This window comes from Epinephelus fuscoguttatus, linkage group LG11 (genome assembly GCF_011397635.1).
Source record: "Epinephelus fuscoguttatus linkage group LG11, E.fuscoguttatus.final_Chr_v1".
Lineage (NCBI taxonomy): Eukaryota > Metazoa > Chordata > Actinopteri > Perciformes > Serranidae > Epinephelus > Epinephelus fuscoguttatus.
The window spans coordinates 15,553,300-15,566,241 of record NC_064762.1 but is presented as its reverse complement, the minus strand read 5'-3'; the positions used below and the strand labels follow the sequence as shown (position 1 = coordinate 15,566,241).

The following is a 12,942-nucleotide window of genomic DNA, read 5'->3' as shown; positions in this document are numbered from 1 at the left end:
TTATCAAAGCCGAGGGCAACCAGGACAACTCTGAATGATCTGCCGCAGTTACAAAGTGCCTCCTTCATTAGGTTCCAGTTTTTCCACAGAGTGAATGCCACTGAATGTTTTCCAGGCCGCAGCGTCATTAAATGAATCTAAATGAGGGCCGAAGGGTTAGCAGTGTGACAGAGGGTGTGGGTCTTTATCGTTCGCAGTTAATTATTGATACTCTGTCTGGTTAATCAACGACATTAACGACCCCGATGATCAGAGATACAAAGGCTCGGATTTCAGCCGTGGAACCTGAGGGGACTGTGTGACAGGCAGAGCATGTGTTATGACATTTTTCCATTAACATGGTGATATAGGTTAATTCACTGGTGCCCAGTCTGAAGGTCCTGACTCCCATTAAGGGACATCAAAGCTTTGTAGGGGGGTTGCAAGGCCGTCTTGATTTGTTACAGTAGGCCTATATTTTGCAGTCAAGGCCCCTCAGCTCTGGAGCTCCCTGCCTGAGGATCTGAGGCTCGCTGAATCACTTCTTCAAACTTATCTGTTCAAACAAAAAAAGCCTTTTTTAGTTTTGCACATTGCTTATTTTATATATGTCTCATTTTATCATTTTTGTTGTCAGCAGTTATTGTATTCTTTTATTTTGTACGACTCCAATTGTTTGATTTCCTGTACCCCAGTGCAATCTATAGCAATTAGTTGCCAACTTTGCTTTTCTGCTTCAGTGACTGTATTTTATCTTTATTTGTTGTTCTTTGTATTTTCTGATAATTGCCTCATTTAATTTGCTTGAATTCTGCATTGTTTTAAATCCCAGATCAACCATGTAAAGCACTTTGTAACATTGTTTTGAAAAGCACTTTAAAAATAAAATGTATTATCATTATTATATCTCAGTATTTCATCCATTTCTGTGACAAAAACTAACTGCATTTGTTATTATTAAAGTTTAGATTACTATTCAGGGTGGCACGGTGGTGTGGTGGTTAGCACTGTCGCCTCACAGCAAGAGGGTTCCTGGTTTGAACCCAACAGGAAGCCCTTCTATGTGGGGTTTGCATGTTCTCCCCATGTCAGCGTGGGTTTTCTCCAGGTGCTCTGGCTTTCTCCCACAGTCCAAAGACATGCAGATTAATTGGTGACTCTAAATTGTCCGTAGGTGTGAATGTGAGCGTGAATGGTTGTCTGTCTCTATGTGTCAGCCCTGTGATAGTCTGGTGACCTGTCCAGGGTGTACCCCGGCTTTCGCCCAGTGTCAGCCGGGATAGGCTCCAGCCTCCCTGCAACCCTCAAGAGGATAAGCGGTTACGAAAATGGATGAATGGATTACTATTCAAGATATAATTTCCACTTACATTACAGGATAAGGGCATAGTGAAGGCTTGAACACGCTTTAGAAAGGACGCAGCACCAAAGGGCTTGCAGGAAAAGCCCACTAAGTAAGTATGATTGTTAAAAATTAAAAATCAACATATCATACAATCAGAGAACAATATTACAAAGTTCCTAAAAATATCAGGAAAACACATTCTCAGGAAATTATCTGCTCAATATTTATCCAAATCAGTCGTTTTACACAACTTCCTGCAGTTATTGCGTTCAGCATTTGGGTTAAATGTGCAGTTTATACGTTGTTCTGTGTTGCTGAATATAAAATAAAATATTAAAAAAATATGTAACTTAGTCAGGATTCAGTTTACTCAATGATAGAAAAGGGGTTAGGAGCCACTGTTAATTGCAACAAAGCCAGGCTGGATTATGTGCTGCTGCTGAACACAGCTACTGCTAACAATGAGTTCATCTTACCTGTAGTTTACAATCATAGGCATAGATTTTGGGGGGGGCACAGGGGACCCTCTATATCTAGAACATGCGCACCCAATAAAACCAGCAGTAAAAGTAGCAGAGGACATCCATTTTGACAAAAATTACACCTAAAATTATGCAAAAAAAGGCACAAACTGGTGGATAAAGATTCCCCAGTATGCAAGAAGTTAATGCTGCATTCACACGGAATGGATTTTATTGCATTCTTTGTGAACAGCACAGCATCACCATTGCAACATATCATGTATGTTTTTATTTTACCATCCTGTCATTCCGTGGTGCTCGAAATTTTCTAGCGGGCCACTCCCCATGTTGAAACGAAACCTGTTCCCTTCATTTACTTTGATAGATTTAACATGCAAAATAAATACCAAGCTGAGGTTATTTTCATTCTTTAATTCAAGTGTGATTCAATAACCAAAAACCAAATACATACTTCATAATGCCCAACATTCTTTCAAGTGAATACACCGTTGATATTGCAAAAACAATGTAATTGTGGTTACAGCTCATACAGACTGAAGAAATAAGTATCCATTAAAAAATACACGGCAATGGAAGGCATGAGAATGTGGCAAAGAACTGATGAGGAAGTAGATGCAGTAAGACAGCAGTCAGCAACATGTGCTGCTGTGTTCTCAGGTCACATTTGCAGACATTTACTGTTCAAGTAAAACAAATGCAGCTTCTGGTAAAAATGACATAAATCATAAAGTGATAACACGTTGGTAGTGGCATTGTAAAATGGTGTGTTTGCATCATCAGTGCACTATTGGTGATAGATACACACATAATAAAAACCTTCTAAGTATTCTGGGCTGACTGAAAATGACATTCAGTACACACATACTGACCTGGTCCTTATTGTACAAAGACTTCAAATCCATGATTAAAGGGTAACTTTGGTATTTTTCAACCTGGACCCTATTTCCCCATGTTTTAGTGTCTAAGTGATAAATCAGAAAAACAATTTTTGAAGCCATCACCTGCAAAACAGGCTGCAATGTAACTACTCCATGTGAACACTGTCTGTTAACAGCCACTAAAAGTGCTTGTTTTTGCCACTGACTGGCTCAGATTGTTATTCTAAGTGTCTAACAACTAGGGCTGCAACTAACGATTATTTTCATTGTCGACTAATCTGTTGATTATTTCTTCGATTAGTCGACTAATCATTTTATCGAAAAATGTGTTAAAATGTTGAAAAATGTCAGTCCGTCTCTCCCAAACCCCAAAATTATGTCATCTAATGTCTTGTTTTGTACTCACGCCAAAGGGTTTTAGTTCACCGTCATGGGAGAGTGTGTACAGCTGACAATATTTGAACGTAAGAAGCTGCAATAAGAGTATTTTGGGGTACTTTTATAGTACTTTTCTCTGATTAGTCGCCTACTAAAATAGTCACCAATTATTTTAATAGTCAATTAGTCATTGATTTGTTGACTAATCATTGCAGCCCTACTAACAACATTATGGAAATGATCCCTACAGAGATAGACCTTTTTCTCGAAGAGTAAGATCATTTTTGTTCAATCAGAAACAGCCCCGAAAACACACTTAACTCCAAGTAGACAGACACAAAATAAAGCTCACAAAAGCCATCTTGGTTCGTCTTTCCACTGTTCCAAGAATCACCAACTTTAGTTTGGTTGAAATAAACCCTTAATTCACCCAGTTAGATGTGAAAACAAGCTAGCTCTATACATGCCAAAATTACTGCTTATTTAAATAGAGTCTGGTGGGTTTGGTGATCGCGATTTAGGGGCTGTTCCTTGTTAAATAAAGGGGATCTTACTCTTTAACAACAAGGTCTATCTCTGTAGGGATCCTTTCCAATAAGTGTCATACTCTTATAACAATCTGAACCTGGCAAAAACAAGCACTTCTAGTGGACGCCAAGTGGTTATACTGCAGCCTGTTTCACTCAATGCTGGACCAATTTCAAAAACTGTTGTTCTCACTTGTCACTGAGACACAAAAACATGGGAAAATATGACATAGGTTAAAAAATGCTAATGTTACCCTTTAAGTTAAGAACAAATGACCTCCTGTAACTACAAACTACACATCATATAATCATCATGTGGACATGATATACATTCTTTTATCCATCACTCGTTCCCCAAACAACGTGTGTCAGTGACAAACAAAAGGCAGATTTACAGCACTCACAAATTAAAACCACTCACTATTAAATTATTGACGGCAGGTACAAATACCTTAAGTATTTTTTACAGTCACGTCTAAGGTAGTGCATAATTTACAGTGCAATCAAGCAAACTGCAAAAGCATTTACAAGCGTACAATAGTTTTTACATTTAACTGATGTCAGGTTTTTTTGTTTGTTTAAGAATCAAAAACTCAGATGACAAACCTGTCCTACAATTGTACATGTCTTTCCTTCATGACAGATATGTTGTTTCCTGCCGTGTGGCTGTTTTTTGGTTGAGATTGACAGTTCAAACAACCAAGCTGTTAGCAGGATTACCACAGAGTATGGTATGCACTGAGAAAGTCTATGTAAAGTATGCATGCAAGGCTAAAACGTGAAGAAGTATAATTTTTTCAGGAATGTTGCACACTTCAAGGAAAACTAGTACTGCAAAACCAAAGCAGGTTATGAGGCAAAACAATAGTAACATAAGCATATATGTTCAAATTTTCACATTCTTTTCCTTTTATTATTTAATTTATTATTATTTTTATTAATAATTTAATAATTTTCAAATAAACCCAAGCACTCATTTTCTAACAGGGAATAATTACACATTTTGTTGTCAACACACACTTCAAGTGCTTCAATTTGGGACGGCATGTGGGAGAAAGTACATGATTAAAAGTAATATACAATCTTTTTTTAAAAAATAATGTTTATATTGCGTGTTTTTATCTTAATATTTATCTGTATTAATTTATCAGCTGGCTGCAAGATTTCTTAGATATTTCAAAAATGAGTTCTGCACATTTTTACTTCTTGATTGCTCATTAAATAGAGAACCTGAGATGATGAGGTAGATCAGCAAAGTTGCAATGAGGTCATATGATTGTACAATACAGTTGGTCATTCTCTGTGCAAACATGAAGGAGACCCAACATTTCTGCGGTAAGCTAACGGCATGCAAAGCCGAGCAATGCATTTTTGTGAATTGCTGTTCTACTGCTAAGATGCCGGCGACTTCATATTCCTCTCAGCTAGCGGTCATTCTGGTGCTCGGACAAGATGATCAGCTCATCTGCTCCTCCTTAATGCTGCAGGCTTTCATGATGTCCTTAGGGTGTTCAAATACGGCTTGAACAAACTGACCGAATACGTGCTCCATGTAGCTCTCGCCCCGAGGGAACAAACCCTGCAGGAAGGCAATGTGTCCACCGTGGGCCGTTAACAACAGGGCGACATTCGGCAGGCTCTGGACTGTGGTCAGCGGGAAGGCTGGATGAGCAGGAAAGGATTTAGAGAGTTAGCCATGTTAAACATTAGATAGAAAACATCTCTTGTAGCATGGAGACTGAAATATTAGCCAAAGTACAATCAAACTTTGCCACAAGCTACTTCAGCCATTCATGTTGCTGCTGCCAAATTTTAAATCTGTTCTCCTCTCTGCTCCTGTCAGCTGTCATTTTAGACAGAACCATCATGCCCTCCTCCACCCCATTCACCTCCAGTCACCTTATCCAGAGCCCAGGACAAGCTCATCAAAAGCCCACTCATCTTCACATCCAGATCCTGAGCTCCCTCTTCATCTCATCTCATCACCACCATTACCACCACCAGGGTCTAGACTCCATAGAGGGGGTTCCCTGATCTACTACATCTTTACCACCCTCCTGGAATAGATGATATCACAATGGGGTCTAATTGCAAAAGACTTACTTACTGTGTGCACATGTAAATAAATATTATTTTCTCTCAGAATGAGTCTCTCCTGATTGAAATAATCGCGTTCTGAGCAGAGGATGCTGGTAATCAGCTGCTTCTGCTGCTGCCATTCAAAGCAGTGCCAAAGGACGGTCTCCATGAGTCACTCTTCTCCTGCTTTGTCTGCTCTTGCACAAGCTAACATAGCGGCTAACATCAGACACTGAGCTGTTAAATGGTTTCAACAATCTCACACCGACACTAAAACAGCTCGACTCTGACGTTAAACACATCAATAACCACTGGTTAATGTTAGCCGTGTGAAGCTAACAGATAGCCCTGTCACCACGTGTGTAACTCTGTCCCAGACGTAAGAGCTCACACTCCTGCAGAAGTAGTATCATGATAAACAGAGAGGGAAAGAGCACACCACACGTCACTGTGCCCCTATTTTCAACCATTTAATGCCTAGATATAACATCTGGCAGTCACCCACAATTCACAGAACTGTAGTTACGTGTGTAACTCTCATTAGGCCCTCTATACTGACTGGGAAGAGCTTGTGTTTCACTCATGCTACAAGCTGTAAAATTAGGATCATACAAATGAGCTTAAGATATTCAAAGACTAAGGCTGTGGTTACACCTGTCTGTTCAAAGGGAAATTTGCATCTAGTTATACCTGGCTCCATTACGTGTCAGGTGTGAACGCTGTCAGACTGGGTTTCCAACCCACTGAGATGGACTGGTTTGCTTGTCTTTCCGGTCTCATTGTAAAGAAATGTAAATATGGCCCAGTCTGGGTTTGCAAGCAACACAACTCATTCATCACACGCCAGTTAGAGTGCAACAGGATACATGGTATGAAGATATCTGCTGAATCTGATGACAAAATTCCACTGAAACATCACCACAAGTTAAAAGTTACATCAAGAACTGTAAACCTAACACAATGTCCATCTTTTCCTGTTGTCTACTCACCGTGTTGGGGAGAGAAGGGGTCATCAGCAGCGTTGAGACACAGGATGGGCACTGCTGTATTTTGGAGTTTATTGTCTGGGCTGGCATCAATGTAATAGTCTGTGCAAGATTTATAACCGAACATCAGAGAGGTGAAGCGTTCGTCAAACTCACGGATAGTCCGCGCCTAGAGGAGAGGGATGACATTAACATTAAAATTAAAATGAAGAGGAAAAGCCATCACACATGAAGGGAGATGAGAAACTATGACAGAAAAGCAAATGTAAAGAATGAGCCATACCTTCACGACATATTCAATGTCCACCACTTTCTCGAGAACCTTCCTGTGCCTGTGAGACACATGTTTTTCTTTAACATACTTTGTCAACAACCCCAAAATTGTTACACAAAACTCAGGAATTTCTGAAACCTCAACTTATCTGACCTGGTGACAGCACGACACAGGCCGTTTGTGAGGTATTTGTTGAAAAGCAGCCAGTTAAGTGGTTCTTCCATCGAGGTGGCAGACTTCAGTGCATTCCAGGGGACGGAGATGGTGAAACCTGCCACCATCCCAGACTCCGAGCGCTTACGGGCCAGGTAGTTTAGTAATAACATGCTATCCAGGGTGAAAGACGAGAAAAACACAGGAACACCTATTTGACTAAAAGGTAGCAACTAAAGGAAAAGGAAATGGATAGGAAAAATTTGACAGTAAAATAACCTTTTGATAACAGAGAGATGAGAGCAGCCTGAAACCATTACACCGTGCGCAAACTCACCCTCCCAAAGACACACCAGCACCAAGCACAGGGGCATGTGGGTAAAGTCCTTTGACATGTTGCACCACACGCTCAAGATCTGAGGTGTTGGCTGCGCAGTAGGTGACAGGCGTCTGAAGCAAGCAGAGGGACAGACGAGGAGCGTTACATGGTGTGTTCAAGAGCCAGATTTTGGGTTTGAACTGCTACTACAGCTGGCGTTATTCTGTAGTCATCTTATTGTCAACAAATCCAGAGAGAAGACCAAAACCAACACTGCGTTAGTTGGTGTCAGGACATTCTACCTACCCTGCCAGTCTGTAATATTTACTAGTAATATTTATTGTTCTTACTGAATATGTAAATCCTTAAAAAGTGCATACGTTGCTACATGTAGCTACGTGCTATTGTCAGGGAAACATGTAGTCTTGGTTGCTGATGTTGTTCATTTCTCCACGATTTCGCATCACATTCTTACTGGAACATGTCCAGTCTTGAAGATTTTGGATTAGAAGTTTTAATTGGTTTTTTTTTTTCACAGTAGACAGTGCAGCTACACTCGAGTACAGTCATCCCCTGGCTACAAGTATACTGCTACATGTAGCTTCAAGCTAACATTTAATTTCTCCTTGATTTTGGATCATATTAATGTTGGCACATGTCCGGTTATGAAGATTTTGGTTAAGAAGCTTTCACTGGTGATTTTTCAAGGTAGAAAGTGCAGGTACACTCCGTTACAGTCATTTCCAGGATGTATGCAGGCTGACAGTGCTACATGTAGCTACATGCTAACATCAGTGAAACATCTTCCTGAGGTTTCTACCATGTTTTCCCCGTTAAAGGGTTTCTTTTGGGGAGTTTTTCCTTGTCCGCTATGAGGGTCCAAGGACAGAGGGATGTCATATGCTGTCAAGCCCTCTAAGGCAAATTGTTATTTGTTATACTGGGCTTTTTTAACTAAAATTTAATTGAATTGAAAATTGAATATAATCTTGGTTGTGAATGTTGTTAGGTTGTCCCTGATTTCTGATCATATTCCTGCTGGAGCATGTCCGGTTGTGAAGATTTTGGTTTAGAAGCTTTCATTGGAGATTTGTCACTGTAAAAAGCATCGCCATACTCCATAACACTCAGTTACCACGCTGCAATAATGATGCAGAGACACCAAGAGTGCAAATGCAGGAGACCCAGAAAAGCTGACCAATCAGAGCAGACTGTGCTTTTTTAGGAGGGAAGGCTTAAAGAGACAGATGCTAAAACGGAGCATTTCAGACAGTGGGTGAATACAAGTACAAGTGTTTTTTAAAACATTATAGCAGGTAACCATGTTCTAGTAGAAACCCAAAATACAAATATGAACCTGTAAATGAGCATAATAAGTCTCCTTTAAATGGCTGGTCAATTTAGTTTTTGGTGAAAGTTACTCAAAGCATTAGAAACAATGTGTTTACTGTGGGACTATTTTCAGCAGTGGATTAATACACATTTGGTGCTCTAGTGAGTGTTGTGTATGTTTGACTACAACTAAACTACAGTACCCGAGTTCATCCTTATGAAGGATCAAGTCACTTGGTACAACAGTGTGGCTCATTGGTGTATGTAGATCTATGGCACATATGTGTAAGTGCTATAGCTCTTCATGGGATTTGCTAATGAGAGAAATACTGGATGTCTAGTCTCATACCTAAATATTATTTGGAAATAGCAACAGTATTAAATGTGACATGACCATGGTTCATTAGGTGATCACTGTACTCACCAACAACTCTTCCCCTCCAAGTCCTCTGTTGTTGAAGACCACACATCTAGAAGAGAAATGTCTATGAAAACAACTACAGCAGCTACTGGACATTAAATTAAATGCAATTATAACAATTTCCACATATGTTTGATTTAGTTACTGAATAAAAAATGTTCAGGGTGTTTAAATTTTACTTGTGATTCAGGGGACAGGTGAGGAGCACAACTTACCTATAGCCGCGGCGAGTGGCCTGGCTAATGGCATGGAGCACATAGGACTGCTTGCTGTTGCCTGTCAGACCTGGGAGGATCAGTACTGTGGGGCGGGTGGAGGATTCTGGGTAGGTCGCACTGTCCTGATTGTCCACCCAGTCCAGAGAGATCTGACCACCATCAACCGTTCGGATCAGCTCACTGAGGGATGAAGGAAGGATTATTGATACATATAAAGTTATACTACAGAAATATAATGATGATGTGGAAAGATTACAATATGGCTGTGTCAGTCAGCAAAAGGAATGAAGAGAATTTGTGCAAGAGGTTCATCCTACTTGCGATAAGAGACGGAGGGTCTGGACTTGAGGACGGCACAGACCAGCGTTTGAAGCCGGCCTCCCCAGCACCACGGAGTGGGACTGAAGCGCTCGACCACCACAGGACAGTGCTTGTGGAGGAATGCGCCGAAAGCCTTGCTGGAAACCAGAACTGGTGTCTGGGAGGAAAAGACATGAAATTAAAGGGGTAAAACAAATGGGTATGTAAATTAATACTTGTGACAGAAAAAAATGCATCCAAAACAAGCTGGGTGAGGGGGCAGATAGTGTGAGAGATACGGAGCTTCAAGACTAGGGTGTGTCTCTGTGATGTGTGTGTGTTTATGATGTGTGGTAAACAGTGTCATGTTCTACAAAACCCGAAAAACATGATCTACTTTTTTTTAAGCAATCCAAGAACATGTTGTATGAAAAAAATGATCATACACACTTTTATATGTTTTGTTTTGTTATGGTAGTTTACAAAACATATAACATGAGTATTATGTGGTATGAAGCCAATAAGCACTTATTGAGTTGTAAACAGATAATCAAATAAATGTCTCAGTCATTTATCAAGTTACAGTGCCAAACATTTGCACATTCCTGCTTCTCAGGTGTAAACATTTGGTGTTTTTCTCTGTTTAAAATAATTGTACATTGAATATAATTGGATTTTGGGACTGATGTTATTTGAAGGCATCGCTTGGGCTTTAGAAAACTGTCTGTCAGTACATTCATCAATAATGAAAATAGCCATTGACACTTTATTTCAACCCTCTTTTGGCATGTATTGGTGTCAACAATCATAACTCCTCCTATGGGAGAGCTATATAACTTGCACAGACAAATGAACAAATGGTTTAAAACGTTCACTAGATGTGTTCAGAGCTGATATGGTAGCGAGAGTGTCAAATGGAAATTTCGAGCATTCGTTACCAATTTATACATAAGTTATGGTTGCGTAATATGAAAGTTATAGCTACTGACAACTACAATAAACACTTAAAAACTACTACTATTATTATGACTATTTCTTAATGTGTTATAAACCATGTATGAGTTATTCATATGATTGTTATAAATGCCAAACAGGGGTTATAATAAAGTGTCAGCAAATACCCAATAGTGCAAAGTTATGTAACCTTAAAGACACTGCCATGTCACCAAAAACGTAAAAAAAAAAAAAAAAAAAAGTGATTTTTTTTTTTAAATGCAATAAAATAAAATAGACGAGTGAATAGATAAAATAAAAAATAAGTAAACAAGAAAAAATTGAAATAACATAAAATAATAATTTAAATAGAGAAAATTAATTAATTAATTAATTAATATAAAATATAAAAAAACAAATAAATAAAATAAAATAAAAAATACATATAAGGACGATAAGATAAAAATAAATAAAAACAATACAAAGAAATAAGACAAAAATAAATAGCAAAATAAAACAATAAATAGAGTTAAATCAGAAAAATAATTAAATAAGAAAATGTACTTAAAATAAATCGAATAAAATAAATTAAAACAAAATAGAGTAGAATAAGGTAAGAAAAAACAATAAAATAAATAACGTTACACATATATAAGAACAATACAATAAATTCAAACAAAAAAACTATACAATACAAAAACAAACCGTGGATGTAACGTTAGTGCAGTCATTATCACCGGTACCCTTTACCGCAGTGACTGACCTGACACTTGCGGCCCCACAGATAGTACAGTGCGGCCGTGAGGGAGCAGATGAACACCGTGTAAGGTCTGGACACACACTCCCAGTATGTTCTCCATAGCTCCAAATGTGATAAAAACATGGCTACTGTCTATCTATTTAGCTTATGTAGCTGACGATATCTAACGTTAACGGTCACGTTAGGCTAAAAGACTCTTTAGCCGACACACCGGGACAGACAGCTGACAGAGAGACGTTAACGTTAGCTACAGCAATGCCCGACAACCTGCCTTCATCACCACCAGCTAACGTTAAAGATGCTTTACGGCCGCTCCTTTACCCCGAGACGTCCCATCACCTCTGATGGTAATGGTAAAAGCCGGTATCCACCTGCAGGGTTTTATTCAGCGGGTGCTTCGACAGCTTCCTGGTTATCAGATGGTTCGTTTAAAGAGACACCTCCAATGTCAAAGTCCGCCTCATACAACATGTAATGCTCCGCCTTCGCCGTACAGGAAGTACTTCCGCTTCTTCTTCTTCTTTGAGTTTTAATGGCGGCTGGCTGACTAGCTTTTAGCTTCATCACCGCCACCTACTGGACCGGAGTGTGGCGCAGTGGATTCCACAACAAGTAGTTCCGACCAAGCTGTCTGATTGGTCTATGAGACAGTTAGAATGAGCTCAAATTAGCATAACGGTTCACCTGACTCATCACTACAGATATTCCTCCGCCATTTCCATGGCAACGTCGGACCTGCTAAAGCAAATACCGGAAGGCTACAAAACTGCTACAAAACACACACGCTCTATACAATCACCGGCCACTTTATTAGGTCGGTACACCTTGCTACTAGCGGGTTGGACCATCTTTTGCCTTCAAAACTGCCGTAATTCTTCATGGCATAGACACAACAAGGTGCTGAAATCAGGAAGCAGAGAGGGTCGTCCACTATTCAGAAGATCGACGGTTCGAGCCCCAGCTCCTCCAGTCCGCATGACGAAGTATCCTTGGGCGAGATACTGAGCCCCAAATTGCTCCTGATGGCTGTTCCATTGTTGTGCGAGTGTGTTCAAAACTGAGTAGCACATGGCGCCTTGTATGGTAGCCTCGGCCACCAGAGTATGAATGTGTTAGTGAATAGGTGAATGTGATGCTTAGTGTAAAAAGCGCTTTGAGTTGTTGCAAGAATTTAAATCCCAAAGGTGCTCTATTGGACTGAGATCTGGTGACTGTGGAGGCCATTGGAGTACAGTGAACTCATTATCATGTTCAAGAAACCAGTTTGAGATGATTTGAGCTTTGTGACACGGTGTGTTATCCTGCTGGAAATAGCTATCAGAAGATGGGTACACTGTGGTCATAAAGGGATGGACACAGTCGGCAACAATACTCAGGTAGGCTGTGGTGTTTAAACCATGCTCAGTTGGTACTAAGGGGCCCAAAGTGTGCCAAGAAAATATCCCCCACACCATTACACCACCACCACCAGCCTGAACCGTTGATACAAGGCAGGATGGATCCATGACACCAAATTCTGACCCTACCATCTGAATGTAGCAGCAGAAATCAAGACTCATCAGACCAGGCAACGTTTTT

General features: G+C 39.9%; 1 protein-coding gene across 2 annotated transcripts; it reads right to left on the bottom strand.

Annotated features, from left to right (window-relative positions):
• Positions 1-2,227: 2,227 nt before the first annotated feature.
• Positions 2,228-11,818, bottom strand: LOC125897237 (phospholipase ABHD3-like). 2 transcript variants are annotated; one of them, XM_049590412.1, is made up of 9 exons: positions 11,368-11,818; positions 9,689-9,849; positions 9,369-9,551; positions 9,157-9,202; positions 7,419-7,531; positions 7,082-7,255; positions 6,938-6,986; positions 6,658-6,823; positions 2,228-5,251 (listed from the first exon to the last, which is right to left on the bottom strand). In XM_049590412.1, exons 1-9 carry the CDS (start codon positions 11,485-11,487, stop codon positions 5,046-5,048), a joined length of 1,218 nt encoding a protein of 405 aa, XP_049446369.1. In that variant the 5' UTR covers positions 11,488-11,818; the 3' UTR covers positions 2,228-5,045. The 2 variants fall into 2 exon arrangements, with proteins under 2 accessions (XP_049446369.1, XP_049446370.1); XM_049590413.1 differs by having other exon boundaries at positions 11,686-11,817.
• Positions 11,819-12,942: the final 1,124 nt, after the last annotated feature.

Coding starts and splice junctions, on each gene's coding strand:
- LOC125897237 (XM_049590412.1), bottom strand. CDS start 11,487: ATGTTTTTATCACATTTGGAGCTATGGAGAACATACTGGGAGTGTGTG. Junction 9,203..9,368: donor GCCACTCGCCGCGGCTATAG/GTAAGTTGTGCT, acceptor TTTCTCTTCTAG/ATGTGTGGTCTTCAACAACA. Junction 7,256..7,418: donor GCTGGTGTGTCTTTGGGAGG/GTGAGTTTGCGC, acceptor CACCCTGGATAG/CATGTTATTACTAAACTACC.